Source organism: Brachycentrus maculatus, unplaced genomic scaffold (assembly GCF_059751285.1).
Source record: "Brachycentrus maculatus isolate JH-2025_06_01 unplaced genomic scaffold, ASM5975128v1 h1tg000039l, whole genome shotgun sequence".
Taxonomy (NCBI): Eukaryota; Metazoa; Arthropoda; class Insecta; order Trichoptera; family Brachycentridae; genus Brachycentrus; species Brachycentrus maculatus.
The window spans coordinates 5,013,050-5,036,277 of record NW_028280793.1 but is presented as its reverse complement, the minus strand read 5'-3'; the positions used below and the strand labels follow the sequence as shown (position 1 = coordinate 5,036,277).

The window sequence follows — 23,228 nt, the reverse complement described above, 5'->3', positions numbered from 1 at the left end:
TTAATTAATCTTTATAATAATTTTTATATCTATCTATCTATCTATCTGATTCTGACAGTTAATAATATTATCGGAAGTCTTTTGTTTTCTTCTGAGCGACGCATGCGGCATCTGGTGGTAGAACTGTTTTATGTAGGTACTTTTTGTAAGTACTTAATAAAATGTATAGGTAGGTACCTAGGTATTTAATTACATATATATATATATATAAATATATATATATATATATATATATATATATATATATATATATATATATATATATATATATATACATATATATATATATATATATATATATATATATATATATATATATATATATATATATATATATATATATATATAACATATATATATATATATATATATATATATATATATATATATATATATATATATATATATATATATATATATAAATATTTATATATATATATATATATATATATATATATATATATATATATATATATATATATATATACATATATATATATTTATATATATATATATATATATATATATATATATATATATATATATATATATAAATATATATATATATATTATATATATATATATATATATATATATATATATATATATATATATATATATATATATATAAATATATTTATATATAGTACATAGTCTCATGTAATTATATTTGTGAGATCTCATTATAGATGAAGAATAATATGGAAGTCTGGGTAAGAACTTAAAGGTCTTATGACCTGTCATAGGCTGCTTCAGTAATCACTTTACACATGTGCAATATTCACCAATTCTACCCATGATTGACAACCACACCACTAAAATTTTTGGAACTCCTAGATATATTGATCAATCAACCTATATGAGTTCACAACAGCCATCTGTGTCGGATTGAGGTTTATGGATAATAGGATTATAATTTTTTTTTTGAATTATTAAAAGTACTAGGAAGGAGTATTGTACGTGTGTATTAATATAAATGCCGTGCGAAACGAGTCAATATTTTAGAAGACTTTCAATGGTTTACTCAGTGTATGGTGGTAGAGTTTAATATCTGGTGTCATCATAATAAATTGAGTCAATATGGGGATTTTTAACACCCCTAATTGCATTTTTCATCCCTCGCGGATGTTTACGCCGACGACATGCAACGTTAACTTCCACTACGTCGGTAATATATTTAGTCCGGAAACTCCGTGAAAGCTACTTGGGCTCTCACCGGATAGTGTCTACCTATCCCACGGCAAATTGATATATTGCTACAATTTTTTATGTGTGTTGTAATGTACTGCATTTTTTCAGCTACTTACCGCTCGATGCATAGCGAAAAACTCCATAAATATTGTCGAAGGAACACAAATTGCGATGGATAAGATAAACTAGCGGAAATGCGCATAAACATGCTTCACTTGGGAAAGCGGAATGTCTATTCGTTGGTAGTGATTTAAAAATGAATAAATTGAAAACTCTTTTTCCTCATATCAATACACATGTATTCTCAGTGAGTATGGTTAGAAGACCAAGGCATATAATCTTTATACTTCTATTTCTGACCCTTATGGGCCCCAACGGTGCATAAGGCACTGCATCGTATTGATACATGTTATCTTTATCGTAACTTTCATGAAGCAAGGTGATACTGCGCTTCAGTGACCAATCTTTATACTTAAATTTTATAAAACAATTCATAAAATAATTTTTAAACAAAATTAAAAAAATTAAAAAACCCATTAATGTAACTAATGTAAAACCTGTTTTTAAAAAATATTTTAAAATTATTCAAGTAAGTATTATAAAACGATAAAAATATGAATAAAATATGACATTTTGAAGATTCCAAAATGATTTTGAAATAACAAAATGCAACACCAAGCAATTTTAACTAAATAATAAATATTCATTTTGAATAATTGGAATCAAATAATATTATAGTTTAATACTATCCCTATAAATAACAAAAAAAAAAAACAAAATATTTTAAATTACAAAAAAAAATATTTTATGTTTATTACACATACTTCGTGGCACATTTTATACATTTTTTTATAAAATAAAACTAATCGTAGATATCTATCCCTAAAGATGAAAGTTCTTGTCGTAACTGGTTGGAGAATCGTACAAAAATAAGTTTTATTTTATAAAGTTTTTTTAAAATGACTTTTATTATTAAGCGATTCCCCAACTTTAAATTTACTTTAATTCTATTTTAAAACATTGTATCATTTTAATATTTTTCGCTCTTGTAACATGAGCACGGAGAGACAAAATCCCAATTTTCTCTGATTCGTCCTTTTTAGATACGAGTGATTTTATAGTCTGTCTGAAGATGTAATATGTGCATATGCATTTCAATATAACAAGCACGAAATTTATAATAGGAATGGTGTCAAAATCACATTGCCTGTTTATCTGGAAATAATGGTCATCGCTACCCCAAAAGGGTAACTCGCCCTTACTGACCTCGTCCTGAACGAATCAAAAACAGCTTGAAGACTCCACGGAACGTAATTGAATTAGCATACTAAAAAGATAATACAAATTATCGTTTCCTGCTTACACCAAAGCCAAATAATCCTTGCCATTTTCATTCGGCCGATTTCGTGCGCATGAAGTGATCATAGAGCGCTCGAAATTGCGTCACTTCCGGCCCAGTGGCGTCGATGCCCGCGTCCAAATCATTTACACGCATCCGCTTCGCCGGAAATATATCGGTTTCCTAATGTACCCAAGACTCGGGAAATTCCCGCCTCGTAAGTATTTATCACCTCTAAATTTAATTTAATTTTGTGTTGGGTGAGTATTTCACGTGTCAATACTTATGTGTCCATTGAACAGTTTCATATGAAAACACATACACATACACACAAAGATCTAAATATAAATTACAAAATAGAAGTTTATATATATATATATATATATATATATATATATATATATATATATATATATATATATATATATATATATATATATATATATATATAAATATATATATATATATATATATATATATATATATATATATATATATATATATATATATATATATATATATATATATATATATGTATATATATATATATATATATATATATATATTATATGTATATACATACATTCGCCATAATGTTCTTTTACGTCCCAAGCCCCGTCCGCCTTCTACCTTTCCCTCTACTAAAAGCTGTAAAAGGGAGTATGTGGCTTATGGTATTTGACAGTTGTTAGCAGTTCTCTATCTTTACACATTATTTTAAGGCACTCGATCAGACCATGTGATACGTAGCATTCTCCTGTATAGCCACAACTCAAATCCCTGTATTTTATTCATCATGGAGATTTTGAGAGTCCACACAATATCATATGACAGTATGAGTACAACGTATGCAATTATAGCTTTCCATCGGGTGCTCAACTTTAGGTCTCGGTTGCAAAAGAGTTTTTTCCTTTTTGCGAAAAGTTGACCTCACCGTCTCAATTCTGGATTTTTTAAAACTGGAATGGAATACCATAGAAGGGTAAAGAACCATAAACAAGAAGAAGAAGAATATAATATAAATATTCCACAGAGAAAACGGCATCTACAATACAACTGGACATTAGATAGATACTAGATATTATAATTTTCTATTTTCAAAAGGATTCACAAACTAAGTAAGTATCCGTATCCATTTTTTAGTTTACCCTTTTGTAGCTGTTTTTAGAGGGACTAGGGTTCGGACCACAGAGACAGTATTTTTCAAACATTCCCTTTGTCCCTCTATACAAGGTGGTAGATTATAATAAGGGTCGGCTCATTCGCAAATGAATTCTGGAAAGTCTACGCTAATGACACGGATAAGTAATTCACTTTGAACTGCGGAAACTGTCGAGGGATTTTCTAATAATAAATACATAGAACACACCGCAGAGAGCCGTTACTGCTCTGGAACTTACCCCTAACTTAACCCTTACCTACATTCAGAAACGTATTATTATTATACATTTCAAAGCTTCGATGATTTTGTCCATTTAGATTTTTTAGGGCTTTGCGGAAGAGTCCTAATTTGTTAAATTTATTCTTCAAATGAAATTAATACAGTAAAACCTTGATAAAACAGACCTCTATTTAACGAACTTTGGATATAACGGACAAAAATTCAGTCAATAGTATGAGTATGGTCACAATACATGTGAATTACATTTATTTCTAATGACGTCTCTAAGGATTTCGGTCAAACGTCGTGATAAGAAAAATTAATGGATAAAAGATTACAATTAACTTTACTATAGATTTTATTTCAATATTCCTATAGCACCACGTCGCTTAGTAATTTAATGCCGACAGAATGCACATCTCATTATGTCTTAAAGTCACTTAAAGCAGGGTGCACGTTCTACTAGTCTGTACTTTAAATGGCCATTTGGAACATGCAGATTGAGTTTCAGTGAAGTTACAAGTGCAATGAGGGCACGCACACCTTCCGAGAAGCTTTGCAAGTTTTCCAACACCCTGTACTCTACTCAAACTCCACTTGAGAGAGCTTTCTAAAGACTAAAGAATTTTACTCTCACGAACCATGAATTAAATGGCCGTATTTTTAATCTTTTTGATACAAAGAGTGCATTTTTTTCAAAATCTGAAAAACGAAAAATTAATTACTATTAACTTAAACCAATCAATGTTTTTTTGTAATTTTCACATTTGAAGACTTTGGGACTAAGTTAAGTTTTGAGGTCAATTTTTTTAAATATATTAGAAGATAGAAATACGCAATATCAAATTTGTCCACTGATTGGTTTTAAATGATTCAATCCAAAAACTGAATTGAGTAACTGCTGTTTTAAAAAGAAGTCGTTATTTAACCAGCTTTTTCTTAATTCGATTGCCCTGTCAAATATAAATGCATGTAATATATTCTATCTCTTGTGATGCATATCTCCGACTCTCTCTACGCATTCGAAGTGGGGGTCGAAATTTTTACCACACTTTAATGCTCACTGTTGTCTGGCAAGATAAGCGAGTGCGTTGTGTTCTCAGTTATATACAAGAATTTACTGTAAAAAGAATTATAAATCTCACCATGGACCAAGAACAAGATCAGGGACTAGTTGATAAGCGTAAACTTAACGAAGTTATCGAAAAATACATCGAAAACGAGGGATATGAAACCCATTCTGTCGTGTACAACAATACAGCCAGGAATTTCTGCAGCGTTGCCAAACGTATTGAGATAAAAGGAATTAAAAATGGGCAAGAAAAGACGGAAGATTTATTCGTTAAAACTCTAACCGATTCAAGTGCAAGAAACGAAAGACTGAAATTATCAAGCAAGTTCGACAGAGAATCGTTTATGTACAACAGTGTTTTCAAAGTATTCGATGAAATGCAAACGCATGTACAGAATACCGATCGATTTCGTTTTATCAAATGTGTGGAAGCTCAAAGTGACTACCTGATCCTTGAAGACCTAGCGAAGGAGGGATACAGTGATGTGAGTCATAATAAAATGTTAGATCTAGAGCACGTTAGCGTGATGATTCAAGAACTGGCAAAATTCCACGCATTCTCCTTTGCTCTGAGAGAAAAAGATATTTCTAAATTTGAAGATCTAATTGCTGGACTCGAAGACATATTTGTCGCATCGCATAGAGTCAAAATTGTATTTGAAAACGCTTGGAAACATGCACTAGATGCTATAAAGGACAAAGAAGTGAAAGAAAGATATCTCAAAACGAGAAATGTATTAGAAAAGGCAACGCACCCCGACTCATCTCAGAAATGCGGAGTGATATGCCACGGCGATTACAATTTAAGAAATGTGCTGTTCAAATATGATACGGTGAGTACAAACTAAACATATTTACTAAAGAGCTTATTTCATGCTGTTTGATGTACCACAGAAATTTATCTATCATTACGTATTTTGCATACATGTCAATAGAAGGATAACGTAGAAAAACAATTAGCTAAAATTAAATATGTATCAATATTTGTACATTTCAAAATTTCAACAATGATAAAAAAGAAATTGGAAGTCTGGGTATTTTATAGTGCTTTTGACCTATCAACACTCTACACACGTGTAACATATGTACACCATTATCTACCTCTGTTTACAATTATTTTACCTGTTTTTTTTTAAAATAATTAATTGATTAAAATATTCAAATAAATTCAAATAATAATCATAATGAATAGAGGTAAAATATATGCGAACAGAGTGTACGCATGATTGACAACCACATTACTCATTTTTTTGAACTCCTTCATGTATCATAAATCACATGACGCATTGTGTGTGAGTTCACTGGTGCCGTCTATGATTGGTTTGAGAATGCTTTTATTTAACAGAGACCTTTTTATTTAGATGTATGCAATATACTAACCAGATTATTTTTAATATTTTACAGATTATTTTACATGCCGGGTAATTTTTTTTTTCATTATGTATTATATTTTATTATTATGTTTATGCAGTTTATTATCGGATAATTTTATATTTGACAGTTCATAAGCCCTATAAGTACCCAGACTTCCATATTCTTTTTCATCTTTTTTGAGTCATAAATGTATTTTATATAATTTTATGCTTAGAGGTCGTTTTTTTACAACACTATTTACTTTTTTCTTCCAGAGAAAACACCCGAGCCAAATGATAATTATTGACTTCCAACTTTCCCATTTCTCTTCACCCGTGAGAGATATATTCTTCTTGATAGCTTCATCAATATCCACGGATCTGAGAAACCAACACTACAGACATTTACTAGATGTTTACTACACCTCCCTTTCAAATGGCCTATCATTACTTAATTGCGACGTAACACAATGCTATCCGAAGGAACAATTCCATCAAGAATTCACACAACACTTCCCTTCGGCTTTTGCCAACAATTTGGTCGTCTTACGAGTGTTATGCAGTCCAGAGAAGAGCGATGACGAGATTGACAAAATTTATGATAAACCTTCTGGAACCGGATCCATTTTTAACTACAATAATTGTAGAGACGCAGAAAACGAGTACTCAGAAAGAATCAATGGATTGGTTAATCATTATATTAAATTAAACCTTATTTAATCAATCAAATGTGCCTAAAATTTGAAGAAGAGAACACCGAGAAGATCTGGCTACATTTCAACAACGTGACAGACTTTCAAAATATAGTTTTATTAGATCGTATTTTTCCGAAAAGTTTTTTCTCTTTAATAATGATTATTGCAAATATTTATGTTTATAAAAAGTTTGAACGGAACAACACTAATAAACAGGTCAATTAAAATTTTTAGACTAAAATATTAAATTATTGAATTATTGAATAGAAAAAGACAACATCAATGATCTGTTTATATGTAGTACACTAATTGAATGACCGGACCTAAATTGTGAGTGAATCTCATTCCCGAAATATGATTAGTTTATTAGCTCACTCATTAAGTGATTCTTTGGTGTGTGAATTTATGGTAGATTTGGGAATATTTTTAATTTTCGAGGAACCGAAAAAATGTAAAAATTAAGGTGAAAATAAATATTCCAGCGTTCTTTTTTTCAATCGTTGGCCGTTATTGCCCACAGGATTAATAATAAAATATATTGCCCCCTTAAGCCTCCGAAATTACCGAATGGCATATTAGCCATCGAAAGATCCATCGTTCAACTGATCCGGTCTTAGAGAACGGATCAAGCAATTGATTCAGATTCACTGGTCTTCTGAATTACCAGATCTTATCCACCTCTGTTTGTAACGTCAGCAAGAAATATAGGTGACACGTGTAATAAATAGCCTATTAACCAAACTTTATCAGAATTTAAACTTCGATCTATCTTATCATGATAGTATAAATTCTTCGCAATTATTCGGATTACAAACGACTAAAAAAGTGTTATCTGTTGACATTAATATTCCCTGACTCGACAATAACGAAATATTAAGTTTTATACACATACCATATGTTCAGTACTCCGTAATCATGATTTTACGTTTTTATTAAATACACAAATATTACAATTTCATACTATTTTTGTGAGCCTAAGCGGCTCATTATAGAATCCAAAAACTCTGATTCAGAGTTCGCTACACTAATCACAAGACTACGACCCGACCTTATTCCCGATGTTCACGTCAAAGTATTTAAGTAGGGTGTGATTTTTATACATATTTATGGGAATATATAAACACATACTATATTTTTATAATTTCATGGATAAATGCATAATTGAAACGCCTTTTTTCGCTGTTTTATCTCATTTTATTACAATACAATAAATAATAGTAAGAGCGTTAATTCTAATTAAATTTGCTATGCATTTTTTTCCAAAACTCAAGCCGTTCGTTATCTGGATCTTTTCCTAGTTCAAGGTCGAAATCAATTTGTAGAAAATTGCCTTCCGTCTGAGTCATGGGCTTCCAAATTACTGGAAGCAATTCATCAACCGCTGGGGTAGGATTGCTGAAAAGGGTAAGATAAAAATCTGTTTTTAGCTAATAGAAAGAAACGAATATAAGAAACGTTCCTAAAAATCAACGTTTTGAAAGATTTTACAATAAAAAGTATCATACCCGTGTTTCGCAAAATTTGTCCACATTTTAGTTATCCTTTGTATTGCTACAGCTGTCTTAGATCCAAGTTCAGGTTCTATGCCAATCTTGAATAGATAAAATAACTCATCTGCGTGACACGCGCCTTTATATTGGGATACGCCGATGGTCATCTTCATTATGTTCAATTCTCCGTCAACGTGAAATCGATAGAAGAATACAGGAGCGGTTGAAATTGTTGTCAAATGTTTTGCAAATCTCAATACGTCTATATTGAAATTGTAATCTGCTTCTAAATCCATTATGCCTTTTATATTTTCTTTGCTAATATTCCTGCCGCCGAAATAGAATTCTTTTACTTTTGCAGCTATTTTTGTTAATTCTTCCTTAGACACGTTTTCAACGATTCTTCGAGGAACTTTTCTTTGAAAATCAGAATTGATTATGTCAGCTTTTTTAAGTGTATCTTTGATGGCAAACATACCTTCACCGTTATTATAACCAATGAGCAATGGACGATTTGGAACTGATTCGCTGAGTATTTTTTTTGGAGGCTTTGGCAGAAAACATTCTTGACCTTCGAACGTTTTTTCGACTGTTGGACAGAATCGAATAGGCAAACCTCTTATACTTTCGTCTTCTGTTTGAGTTTCTTTTGTAATCATAGTTAAATCCAATGCCGGAACACTTCGCAGAAATCTCAGTAATTCTTCGGAATCACTTGTGTCTTTTCCAAGATATTTGCCTAACCTGAAAGCTCTTTCTCTCGGATTAGGAGCATACGCCCATTCGTGAAAAAACGTGCCACTTTGAGCGATAAACTTATTTCCTAATCCTTGACTCATGGGCGAAACCATATGTAGAGTAGCAGCACACGCTCCGACGCTCTCTCCAATTACAGTGATATTTTCTGAGTCTCCGCCAAATTGGGAAATATTTTCTTTAACCCATCTCAAGGCAAGTACTTGGTCTTTCATTCCAGCATTACCGGGAACGTCTTTTGTATCCAAACATAAAAACCCTAAGGCTTCGAGTCGATAATTGATGGTAACTAAAATAACATCGTGTTCTACTAAATACTCCGGACCATACAGTACAGAGTCTCCGGATCCGGAGAAAAATGCGCCTCCGTGGATATATATCATTACTGGCAGCAATGACCCTTTCTTGTGAGGGGTGTACACATTCAAAAAGAGACAATCTTCACTTCCTTCCAATTGAACTCCAGTGGTCAAATCAAATTGAGGACACACATTACCATGCTCCTTGGCTTCACGTAATCCGTTCCATTTCTCCGGGAGTAAAGGAGGCTACAAAATAGGTTATGCTGTATTTGGGACTTTGGAATTTCTAATATTTATTATACAACTGGTTAAAAAAATACTTTTAGGTACCTACCCGAAACCTAAGGTTACCAACAGGTGGTTTAGCGTATGGAACACCCTTAAAACTCGCATATGTTTTACCAGATGGAAGATCTTCCAAAGTTCCCTCAAGTTCACCTTGTTTAACGTGTACCCTGGGATGTGTGCTCTGCAAAATAATACCTCATCATCATTTTTAATACGGGTGGGTTTTCATGTATGTACTTTTATAGACATACATACATTTGACTTCCCACTTAGAGAGTGTTTAGGAAAATCATGCCAAAATTAAAGCTATTTTTTTTATATTTCTCATAGAAAACCCTTTTCCACTATGGGGTTGCCAATATCAATTTTTTTTAAGAATCATCAATCTTATATTATTTATTGATTCGGCATTAACTTTGTGGAATGGTATGATTATTTTATTAAAATTAAACATTATTATTCATTAAGTGGTATATTCAAGTGTTTAATTTTAATAAAATAATCATCAATCTTATGGACCGACAATAAAAAGTAAGACTTGTGTTATATAGATGTACATAAATTTTTTTTTTTTAAATATAAGATACCCGTTAAACGGCGAAGGATATAAGTACATAAGTATTCGTAAACACACGCACGATTGAAAATTAAAACCAGTGTTTTTAAAATGTCAGTTACGGCAGTTAATCGGGAGGGCGTCGAAATGGTTACGTATCATATCTTAATAACAAAAAATCATTATCCAGAAAAAAAAATTAAAAACCAAAGTGGGACATATTCTATGAACTCGTAAGTTAAATATACCCCCATACATAGGAAGGTAATATAATTAATAAACCCTTACCGCACCCCAATGGTGCATAGGGCACTGCTTCATATAAACGCAGTGTTATCTCGATCATTTACACATGAAGGAAAGGTGATCAGCCCCCCGCTTCAGGTTCCAGTCCAGGGTAATATTGAATAAATATTACAGTGAAAAAATCACTTATATTTATTTGACCCCCCCTGGGAATCGAACCCGGGACCTCCAGAACGGTAGCCAAGCGTGCTGACCATTACACTACGGAGGTGGACAAAAAACCCCATACATAGGAAGGTAATATAAACCAATAATTATTACACAATAAATATGTAGTATGTGAGTTTAACAAGAAAAATGTTTAAAAAACAATCTGTAAGTGTCTATTTACCTATAAAATCTACCTATTCAATATATGCAAAAATTTAATGAAAAAATATATGTATAGATTTATTAAAAAAAATTAAAAAGATTTATTTTATCGAAGATGTTAAACATAATAAAAAGTATCCTATTAAAAACTTTCAAAACCGGCTAAAAAAATTCAATCTGATTTTTGCTTTATTTATTTTTCTTTTTTTTTTCTTTTCATTCTTGTTTTTATTTCATTTTATCTCAAAAATTAGTTCATAGAAAACTAAGCAAATATATTTTCAATAACATACTGCAACTATAAAAGTTATTTAAAAGGATGATAAATCATGAAAATATGGTTGAAACATCATTAAATATAGTTTGAGCTAAAAAATTGCCAGCTTTATTTATTTTTTTTTTCATTTTGTAAACATTAAATCACAATGCAATCACAACTCAAACTTTTGACCGCGCGCACTCGGTTGAATGCCCGTTGACGTGCGATAATATAAAAGCGCGCCTTAACCTCAAACAAATTATGCATTTAAATAGAAAAACGGGTTTAAATGAGACAATAGATGAAATAAACTTACACTGTTTCTTGTTATATTAGTTGCCAAAGAAGGAATAAATCTCTTTTGGTATATTATTTGAAAAGATGAACGAAACGTAAACATATTGATATTCTTATTTAAATTAAATAACTGATAAAATTATGAAAATAGTAACTTTTAAATATCTTTTTTTACTATCGCGCGTATATTAAACAATATAATTTGTTTATTTCAAGAAATATTTACAGATTTAAACACCTATTATTACATTACTGTATATCGAAATCTGACAGCTAAACACTGAACTTGGTACAGTATTTATTTCGCTTTCTGCGCATACGAATGCGCATATTTTAGTAATACACTTCCATTTGTATTGTTGTCACTACTTACTTATATGCGGTAGAGCGAGATAACACATTTTGACAACAACCATCCGTGCGCAGCGTACATATGTTAGGTTTGGTTACATACTTTGGCCGCGAATAAAGCAGCCGGTTTTTATTCAAATTTCAAATGCCTGGTATTCTTTCTCTTTGTATAAAAAATAATGTCAAAATATGCGAGGTATAATATAAAATTGAAAGATCGGGAACTCTTTCTAGAATATTTTATTTCCAAGTGTAAAAAAAATAATAACAAAAAAAATCAGTTTGACTAAACAGTGGGTGCAATACATCCATATTTTTTTGGAGAAACATTGTTACTATAAAATATAAAACCAGAAGAAATTAAATATGGTTGTACTATTTTAAATTAACATTATGTTTAATTGATGTATTTTTTTTTAAATCCCTAGTACATTACAGGTTGTGTTAAAAGTATACTCCGTGGTAGTTAATTCACAAAACATCGATATTATATTTTAAAGGCATTTTAATATTTACAATTGTTTTATATAAAAATATATTTACACCTACTTAAAAAATTGTTACCTTTTTGTCTTTAATAAAAAATCATTACTTATACATTTTCTACATATCAATTAAATTAATCATTTCTATTTACCCATAGTAATCCACTAAGAATAAAATAACTTTGATATCAATATATCTAATAATATTTAGTTACATCAAACATGTTATATTTTTGAAAGTTTTTTATAAGTGACTGAGAGTTTTCTTCGTATTTTTAACCGAATCGAATATGTCCATCCATAATTTATATCTCTCTTTTTCTGGATCTCTTCCAGGAGTCAGTTTCATACCAATATCCAAAAAATTTAGGAGCTTTTGCTTCACTGGTTCCCAAATAACGGGAATTCTGCTATCAAACTTGGGAGTCGGATTACTGAAACAAAGAAAAAAATATTAAATCCATTTTTCAATATTATTGAAGGAAATAAATTGTGTGCATGTTTAACTTCGGCTCGTGACGCATGTCTGTGTTGAAACCTTTAGTGCATGTTGATCTTCGGGTCGACCAAAAATCGCATGTGTTAGACAGTTTGTGTGGTTTTGAGTGGAAATGGTGCTATGGTGGTGAAGGGTGGTATTGTGTTCATGCTGTGGCAGTGATTGTCCTGACGAAGAGACGGGTACGTCTCGAAACAGGTAGACATGAAAATCTCGGTGAATAATATTATTAACATTTTTGTAAAAAAAAAAGTAAAAATGACGAACCATAAAGTAAACGCTTTAAATATGAATAAAATTGAGAATATTATAAATAAATTGTGTGTTAAAAGAATTATCTCACCCATATTTTGCAAAATTTGTCCATAACCTAACAATATTTCTTGAAACCGACCAGCCAGTTGCTTCCTCGTCGAGTTCTATGAACGTTTTGAACAAATAAAATATATCATCAGCATGACAAGCTCCATCGTAATCACTCAATCCCAGATTTTTCTTAAACATATTGAAATCACTGGATGCTGAGAATCTATACAAGTATACTGGAGAAGAAAACCGCTTGCTTAGTCTCTGCGCAAAATCGATCATTCCGACTGAAAAGCTGTAATCCGTCTCCAAATCAACGATGGCTAACGAGGTTTCTTTACTCATACCTTTATCCCCAAAATAAAATTGTTTTATTTTTGCCGCTATTTCCTTTAAACGCTTATCTGTTACATTGGCAACGATGCGCCGATGGACTTTTCTTTCAAACTGTTTATTTATGCCATCGGCTTGAGATAATGTAAAGCTTAAATTAATAAGTCCCTCTTTATCCGTATATCCAGCAATAACTGGAATGTCAATATTGGGATTTTCCTCCAGTAAATCTTCTGCAGATTTTGGAAGAAAGCACTCCCTACCTTCGAAAACTTTTTCCACTACTGGTGTGAAATGCATTGGTATTCCTCTCACTTTTTCCTCGACAGACATTGTTAATCGGGTGACTTTGGTGAGTTTGTTGGAAGGCAAGCTTTGTAAAAAGTCTAGCAATTCATCGATGTTATTTGTGTCTTTCCCTAACTTCTTTCCAAGTAAGAAAGCTCGTTCCTTTCCTCGACTCGATGAAGCCCACTCGTGTAAAAAGCAACCGCTTTGAGCTATGATTTTATTTATAAGACCTTTACTCATTGGCGATACCATATGATAAGAAACTGACGCAGCTCCGGCGCTTTCACCGAAAGCTGTTATATTGTTTGAGTCCCCTCCAAACTGATGGATATTTTCTTTGATCCATCTCAAGGCCGCAACTTGATCTTTCATACCGGCATTTCCTGGGACATCTGGAGTATCCAAGCATAGAAAACCCAATACTTCCAAACGGTAGTTTACCGTCACAATAATAACATTTTCCTCTATTAAGTAATCTGGGCCATATAAACTAGAGTCTCCAGACCCCGATAGGAAGCCCCCACCATGAAGCCAGACCATGACCGGTAAAGATGGACCCATGACGTTTGGCGTGTAAACGTTTAAATACAGGCAGTCTTCTTCCCCATCTAAAACCATTCCTGACAACATGTCGACCTGCGGACATGTTCCTCCATGTTCCTTGGCATCGCGAACTCCTGTCCAATCCGCAGGAGGAAGGGGTGCCTTTAATAAAATTAAATAATTTATAAGTTTTGACCTTAGACTATACGAAATCTTAATATTTGTTTTAAAAAAATACTTTCACAAACCTTGAATCGAAACTTTCCTAGAGGTGGTGTGGCATAAGGGATTCCTTTGAAGCTTGCATAGGTTTTTCCCGATGGTAATTTTTCTATGCTACCCTCCAGCACTCCCTGCTTAACAGTGACCCGGACCATGATTCTGAAATGATCAATAACCTCACTTTAAAGAAGTTGAGTATATATTACAAAGGCTTGCATATGACCTCATTCAACGAAATGTACAAAATTTATTAATTTTACAAAATATACCACTGAATTAATTCAGCGTAATCTTGGAAACACGATGAAAAACGCCAATGGAAACATTTTTACCAGCCATTTATTAAACATTGCATTATAAATAAAAAATAGTAAGAGTAAAAACAATACTTGTCATCACATATTCACTGTAAACCAAGTTAAGTACAATATAAGTAAATACATGCGTAACTTCAAACCCATATACTTATATCGTCTTCGACTTCATTTGGAGAGTCAATAAATAAAAAAAATAAAAAATGACCCTCGTTTTTAAGGTTCTATTTAATCTAATCGATCGTTGGTTTGATTAATGACTGTACGAAAAAAATTAAAAGCAACACTACTTATAGATACTCATTTTTCTATTGTCTCTTATTGAGCTTAAGATCGGCAAAAGACTAAATATTTCTCGAGAAAATTTCATTTATTGCATTCATATTACCACTATGTTGCTTTTACAATCGTTCAATCATTTGAATATGAACTAGGTATTTTAATTTTTTTTATATGAAAAAACATTTTGAAAAACCGTGGTAAAATGATCAAAAGCGCTATCTGTGTATCGCACGATGAACTATTTCAAGAAACTAATACAAACCTTATCAGAGCTCACTAGCGCTCCATACGAAAATGACTCATGATCCATTCATCCAGTTATTCTGTAATTCGTTTCACAGCATTGCGACCGGTAAATTAATATTTACGTGCAATAATTAATACTATAAAGCAGCAAAGAAACTTTTAAACCTACCTGCGCATTCATAGGAAACATACAATAGCGTCAAATATAAAAACGCTTGTGACTTACCAATTATTTGTCCGTTTTTCCTGTAAAAAATCACGGCACCGCTTGCCTGACGACCATCCTACGCCGTCCCTTTTTCACTTATATTAGTGTTGACCTAAACGTGTTATGCGCGTAGTCGCTGTGAATGGAATAATGGAAAGAGACAGAATATTGAACATCGAATTTTAAAATAGTTATCTACTTTACTATGGTAATGATTCGTGACATTTAACTTTTGTTTTTAATATTTGAGGGATTTACAATGAGTGAATATGAACCTTGAATTATGTAAGCTAAAAATTGCATATTTTAAACAATGTCATTGTAATCATTAGACTGTCGCCATTGGGGGTTTAAATATAGATATTTGGATCCCCAACCCTTTGGGCGAAAAAATAAATAACTGTTTAGTGTTATCAAGATTAGTCTAACCCCCCTCCTTTTTCAAGTATTTATCTTTGAGAAAACACAATACTTACAATAAAAACAATTTTGAAACAATTCGTTTTCTTACATGCTCGGTTATTACATTTTCAGCATAAAGTTGGAAATAGGTAGAAGGTAACGAAACAGGGTTTGAGTTCCTTAAAGCTTTACTTACTCTACCTATGATCCCACGAACGCTTGCTGTATTTCATTACTCAAATTTAAAATGTTTACAGTGAAAAAAAAACCTCCACTGATGACTTCGTGTAAACAGTGTTAGCTTTCGGCCCCAGTACTGACGTCAGTATCTGACTCAATGTAAACCCGCCTTTTTAGACATGTCATCATGTACGCCACTGCAGTTTATTATTATGTTTTTTTTTATGGATAAATATTTGTTTCCTTATTATAAACACAAATATTGAAATTTAATATTTTGTTCGTAGGCCTAAGTGGTCCGTTTTTAAAAATAGAAATCAAGTTATGGTAAAGTGGGTTCGAACTCAGTCCACGTCAATAACTACTGCGCCAAAACCGGATATTAATATGAAACATTAATGAATATGTTTCTTCGTATTACTTTTTATAAACGGCAAATAAAATACATAAAAATTCCAACAGGGAACTGAAAACAAACAACATCAAAAAAATATTTTCACTGCTAAAAAAATAATACTCGTATAAGCCGGTAGTTCCTGGAATCTAAAGGATGCATTAACATTGAAAAGCATTATAATTATAAAAACAGAAAAATGTACTGTTCTTTCAAAGCAATGAGATAATCGCAGGGGCTCCCAATCTTTTTCAGCCCGCGGCGCACTAACAAGTTTAGTATTTTGTCACGGCACCCTACTTTAGTAAGCTATTTGGGATAGATAATGTAATATGTATATACATATATTAATAGTCGAAAGAAATAGGTACCTACAATAATAGTAGTTCCACACAATTGCGCCAATGATTCCAATACATCTGAAGCATATCAGTTCACATCAGACTTCACGATGTTACCACCCAACCCTGCAGGTATCATTTTTTTTTGTATTTTGGTAACGCATTTACACATCCCATATATTTCTTTAGTTTAAACTTAAATAGTAAATAAAGACGCATCATTTCACATTTTTTTAACACATTTTCTATATTCGGCCCTGTTGGCGCGACAGTTTTATTACTTCTGCCATATTTTTGGATTGTAAACATGTGTCAATACAGACGTGTAAACCCTGTGAACAATGAATTTTCTTTGGTATTAGATTTGAACTGTATCAAAGTATCAGGAAATTTTTCCTTTGACAAAAGAATAGTAGTTATGTATAATAGGTAGAAAGATGCTAGCTCTCAAAATAGAAATTGTTGGTTTATAGGTACCCGAGAATATTTGTGGTTTCGGATAATGATAGAGGATCGACTCACGGCGCCCCTCTCGACTTTCTACGGCGCACACTTTGGGAACCACTGAGATAATGAATAAATAACATCCCTTTTAAAATATCAAAATAATAAATAATTCCTCCTTCGTATTTTAATAATTATTATTTTTTATGTATAGAATTGGCGATAAATTAGTAGAATTGCATTTTCATTTATGTATTAAATGTTAAAATCAAATACTGATTTTTAGAGTCTACTAAATTATTACTAAAACTAACTAACTAACCATCACGCCGCTTCCCCGCAGGGGTAGGCAGAGAGAATCGAACGCCACACCACTCTGTCTTTGCAAACATTCTTTGCCTCTTCTACATTCATGCATCTCCTCATACATACCCGACGATTATTACGACTCCTGACCCGGCCTCTTTCAAGTATTTGACATACCTTATTGTGTCGAATTTTCCTCGGTCGTCCTCTGCTTCTTTTTCCAACTACATACGCTCCATAAATTTGTTTAACCGTTCTTTCTTCACTCATACGCTCCACATGTCCAAACCATCTCAACACACCTTTCTTAATTTTATCGATAATGCTTATCTCAGCCTTACATTTTTTCCTTATTTCATCATTCGAACATCGATCAAACATCGTTTTGCCACACATTCGTCTTTAGCACATGTTAAAACTATTACTGATGAACCTAGAATTGTATAGCTATATAAGGACCATCAGTCCATTTAATCTTCATATTAGTTAAAAAATGCCATAACAAGGCGAAACAATTGTAAAAAAAAATGATTTATGCGTTTTTAACAATAAAAAACAATTTAGTATACTCCAAAAGTCAGTGACTGATTTTAACACTTACTATACAAATTATTGTTTTATCTTAATTACATATTATGTCTACTAACTGATTTCCCTACCTATCGCCTATTCTCAGTTTCTAGGTCCATTTTATTTTTCATTTATCACTTACTTCCTTACTCTCAAAAATTACTCTCAAATATACAAAGTCAGTACGCGACCGGCTGCACGATTAGACACATGTGTTGTCCGCGCACATTTTTTTAGAATGTATATTGGATTTTTTGCAAATAAATATTTTTTAATTATTTTTTTAATGATGTTTTGATTTTTGAATTACCTAACGTCTAATAAATTCTGAAATCTAGCTACGGCTTATGCAATACCTCTAATCATGTTCCTACTTAGGCTTCAACTTCATAAGTTTTTTAGGCTATTCCTACTTGTGTGTGGCCATACTTACGCTTTATGTTTAAAGTTTCTCTAATTTAATGTATTTCATGAGTGAAAATTCAAAGTTTTAAAGCGAAGTTTAAACAATTTAACGATTCGTTAGTTAGCATAAAAGTTACTTAGGTGTATGATTACAGTTCTATGAATTTACTTTTGAGTTTACATAGGTGTGAGATTACCTTTGTATAAGGCACAAACTATCTTACCTCACACTTATTTACATATTTAACTATCACTACGCTTTTTATAGCCTCCACGCGTTTACGAGTAATTTGGGCTCTAACAAAGAAAATCAAATTGTAAAAATATTGAAAATAAATTTCGTAAGATGAGGGAGAAAGGAAACAGTAACAATGATTAAGTGAATTATAAGCTAAAATAATAAAAATGAAATGGATATTTTCTGGCGTTTCTCATGTATGTGATTATAATCCAGGATTCGGACCTCACATACAAATTAAAGAGAATGGAATGCTCAATGGAAAATCTTCTTCATCTTACCAATAAATGTCACTAGTGAAAATTCTAGTGATTCAAGTAGATGGTTTTGAAATTGATAATGCCCCAACAAGGCGAAAAAATTGTGACGAATTTAATTTTTTATTTTTACAAAAAAATAGTAATAAAAGTAGGCCCAAAAAATCAGTGTTTCGTTTTTAATAATTTAACTATTTCACAGTTTTAGGTTAACTATCTGAAGATGACAAGATTCTTGTCGGAACCTATTGGAGAAAAGAACCAAAAATAAAAATGGTTAAAAACAATGTTATAGTTTTATTTTTATTATAAGTGATATATTATATATTATAATTATGTATAGATCCGAACACGAGTTCTTCGTAGGTAATTACCGGTCTGTTTGGTAGAAGTGTACATTTAGATCCCTTTTGTGACATCTGGCGTGGATAAGGATCGAGAAAGAAAAAAATATACACTTAAATTTTCCCTTTTCAAAAAACTTACGTTATGTTTTTCAGTTAGCGACATTTCATTTGCATTCAACTTGCCATTTGATATTTTCAATTGCCTCCGTGTCCTGGTGAACCATATGACAAGGGGTTATTGAGAGGACCGACCCTTACATTTATAGCCTTTGGCGGGAGAGAAATCGTCCCTTTACGTAAAACGGTCATTCATTTCCTGAACTGTCCGAAACAAATTACGACATTCATATGGACTTTTATGTGAGGGGCCACGAAATATGTACGGTAGGCGACTGGGGATAAATTGAGGCGGAGAATAAAAGGAATGGTCGATGGGTCATCGCAGTCGAAATGTCACGTGATTGACCTTTGCATTTATTATTCTAACCCCTCAAACAATTCAACACAAAACCGGAACATAATTTGGTCACGCAAAAGAGATTGGATAATAGAATATTGAAACAAACCAAACACTGTAGTAAACATTTACCGACTCAAGTATAATATGATGTAAAAATCATAATTCTTTGTAATTTCTCCATACATATTATAGCGCCTGTTGTGAAAATAATATCGTAAGGTCAACACATTTTAACAACCACTAAATAAAGTTCATTTAAATATAGTTTTATTTGCGAAAATACTACAATATATTATCAAGCCAAAAATGTAGATGAAGGTTTAAATGACGCTACGATATATTTAAAAAAAATGGAGCACAAAAGAACGCAAAATATCACGAGTTAAACTAGAGTAAAATAATTTGCGTTGTGTAATATATCAAACGGGAACTATACCTTGCAAGACTAGTTAGTATGACTTGAAGACATACCAGTGTAGTACAAATATATTGAAAATGGGATTGATGACGTCATATGCTTTTACACGAATGTTGAAAATAAATATGAAATAAAATGAGATATGATATGCATGAGAATAAATATTTTTCATTTATATATTTTTTTAGTTTATGTTCATTTAAATTCAATGTCACCCAATTTCCTCATAAATGGTATCAATGAGTTGGAGCCTGTTATAATTAGTATATAAGTAATAAAAAATGCTGTTTATTTTTCATGAAATTCTAAATAAAAATCACAGTTTAAAAATTGTTTCAATTGTCATAGATTATTCGCGAGCAGAATTAAGCCGTTGGTGTAGGTTCCGCTGATTTTTGGCCATTAAAAACCGGGACGAGTCATGAATTTGTAATAAAAGCATGTCTAAATCCCCACTTTACTTCATGTCAAATCCTGCGTTAATTTGTCCTGGCATTCTGGCCACTTATCCAATTATGGGCCATTCTACGGGATGGGATGATTAATGAACGGACTAACGACCTTATCCCCACCAACTCATAACTCGATTGAAAACTTCGGAAAATTCGTTTTCACCGTCGGCGTCGCGGCGCGCCAGCGACGCAGTGTTGCAGAGAACAACTGAAGCGTTGGGATTTTAGACCCTCTAAAACAAAACAAAAACATTTTAATGCAGTTTTGTAAAGAGAAAAAATTATTATGATATTTAATATAATTATTTTTTATGCCCGAAAACTTGGCACGATCAGGAATACCAAATACTTGAAAGCGGTCAGGTTAGGAGTTGAAACAATCGGTGGGTATGTATGAGGAGATGCATGAACGTGGAAAAGGCGAAGAATGTTTGAAAAGACAGAGTGGTGTGGCGCTCTATTCTCTCTGCCTACCCCTGCAGAGAACGGGGCGTGATGGTTAGTTAGTTAGTTAAATAAATATTGTTTTATGAAATGAATTGTATTTTACGAGTAATATGTTTTTTTTACATATAAAAAAACTACAAGTACTTATATGTTTTCCCACTTTTATTCTATTTAACCAGTGAACGAGTTTCGTCGTTACCCACATCATTAGACTGATGGGAGGCTAGACAAAATTCTATTATATACACAACAAGGCAGCGGTTAAAATCCAAGTGTTAATAAAAAATATGACAAAATGAATTTAAATAATGTATATTATATAATAATATACATATATTAACATGGAGTTCTACAAAGTAAACGCCAATTCTTAAAATAAAGTCAATTCAAATTTTATGAATTTAAGCAGTGCATTAATAATTATTCATAATAATTACATAGGTAAGATTTTTAAGCAGGATATTATATAAATTTTACTATAGAAATAGTCCATACGAAAATCTTGCTTAAAACCCTTACCATATTTTATACGTAATTATTATCATAAAACACTTCTTAAGTTAATTCAATTTAAATTCACTTTGTCAGAAAAATAAAATAAAATCATGTTTTTAACCCCTGTTTCTTGGTCTTCGTCTATGATGAGATGTCAATAAAAATCTTAACAACCTAACATTACCTATCCCGAGACCTCATGCACTGTACATAAGCTCTAAGTACTACTCTACGTTTTTCCTCATGAGGTCTTCAAAAAGTTTCCTTTCTTCCTTCCATTAATAAAACTTAATAATATTAAACGAATGTCATTTCCTTGCGGCACTTTACAGCCTTAAAGTATTCCACCGATGTCTGAACAAGCGCAAAGCTTTCTCTTCACTACATTTAAGTTCAGCGTTTAGACTCTCAGTCGCTCTTCAGATTCTAAAACGATCTTTCACATCTCCCGACAAACTTTAAACCTTCCCGTCAGTCCTTTGTGATGCCGGATACAAACAAATGCGAGTCCTTAAAAAGGAGATACTTCATATTTGCATACGTCTGAAACAGGAAAATTCTGACATATTCGTAATTACACATAACCGTTAAATAGGAAAAAAAATTAATGTTAATTAAATTATGAGTTTTGTAACCCAACAAAAAAACAGATACTATCTCAACCTCTTCCATATTATAAAAATAAATAATTAATTAACTTAAACTTCTTTCAATGTGACTCTAGGACTTAATTCGCGTCAATAGCAAAACGATTTCAAGAAATATTTGTTTTTAATAAGGGTTATCGATTGAGACGAAAATTTACAACTTCTTTGTTATTTTTTTACTGTTTAAGTTTTGCTGATTAAATACCACTATTTCTTCCAATCTATTGTGACACGTGAAATAGTAGTGAGTTACTAAGTAAAACTTAAATTAAAAATACATAGATTTTACCACAAAGTGACTACTGAATCAGTTAATGGAATTCCTTGTTCTTACTCACCTTCCTGAAGACAATTCTTTAGGATAAAGACTTAGAGCGGGTTATATCTTTTATGAAAAAATCAATAAGACAAAAATACTGATGTAACGTTTTGTTTAAAACAAAAAAGATGTTTTTTAGATTGAAAAGAATATCTCTTTTAAAAAAATTTTACAAATAAAAATGAAATGATGTTTTTAAATATTTTAAACATAATTTCAATTATTTCACATCTTCAGTTGGCCGATGATTGCGAATGCTCTTAATTTCCTTACTGTTTTGAGTTACAAGAGAGAGATCAGAATCTAAGAACACGCCCAGAGTTGAGCTGGATCTGACGGTATTCAATAGTGTCTACTTCGCACGAAGAAAGTTTGTAAAGGTGGGTCGCTTGTATCAAGGAATTCAACCTAAAGGACCCCTGTTAATATG

At 31.9% G+C, this 23,228-nt stretch overlaps 3 protein-coding genes across 3 annotated transcripts; 1 reads left to right on the top strand and 2 right to left on the bottom strand.

Moving 5' to 3' along the window:
* Nucleotides 1-4,979: 4,979 nt before the first annotated feature.
* On the top strand, nt 4,980-8,204 carry LOC148312547 (uncharacterized). The gene is made up of 2 exons (XM_088277224.1): nt 4,980-5,816; nt 6,612-8,204. Exons 1-2 carry the CDS (start codon nt 5,058-5,060, stop codon nt 7,053-7,055), a joined length of 1,203 nt encoding a protein of 400 aa, XP_088133350.1. The 5' UTR covers nt 4,980-5,057; the 3' UTR covers nt 7,056-8,204.
* Nucleotides 8,202-11,878, bottom strand: LOC148312546 (esterase FE4-like). Its single transcript, XM_088277221.1, has 4 exons — nt 11,616-11,878; nt 9,913-10,047; nt 8,536-9,824; nt 8,202-8,425 (listed from the first exon to the last, which is right to left on the bottom strand). Exons 1-4 carry the CDS (start codon nt 11,697-11,699, stop codon nt 8,263-8,265), a joined length of 1,671 nt encoding a protein of 556 aa, XP_088133347.1. The 5' UTR covers nt 11,700-11,878; the 3' UTR covers nt 8,202-8,262.
* Nucleotides 11,879-12,322: 444 nt separating this feature from the next.
* Nucleotides 12,323-15,776, bottom strand: LOC148312545 (esterase FE4-like). Its single transcript, XM_088277222.1, has 4 exons — nt 15,695-15,776; nt 14,653-14,785; nt 13,275-14,566; nt 12,323-12,866 (listed from the first exon to the last, which is right to left on the bottom strand). Exons 2-4 carry the CDS (start codon nt 14,779-14,781, stop codon nt 12,677-12,679), a joined length of 1,611 nt encoding a protein of 536 aa, XP_088133348.1. The 5' UTR covers nt 14,782-14,785; nt 15,695-15,776; the 3' UTR covers nt 12,323-12,676.
* Between the last annotated feature and the right edge of the window lie 7,452 nt (nt 15,777-23,228).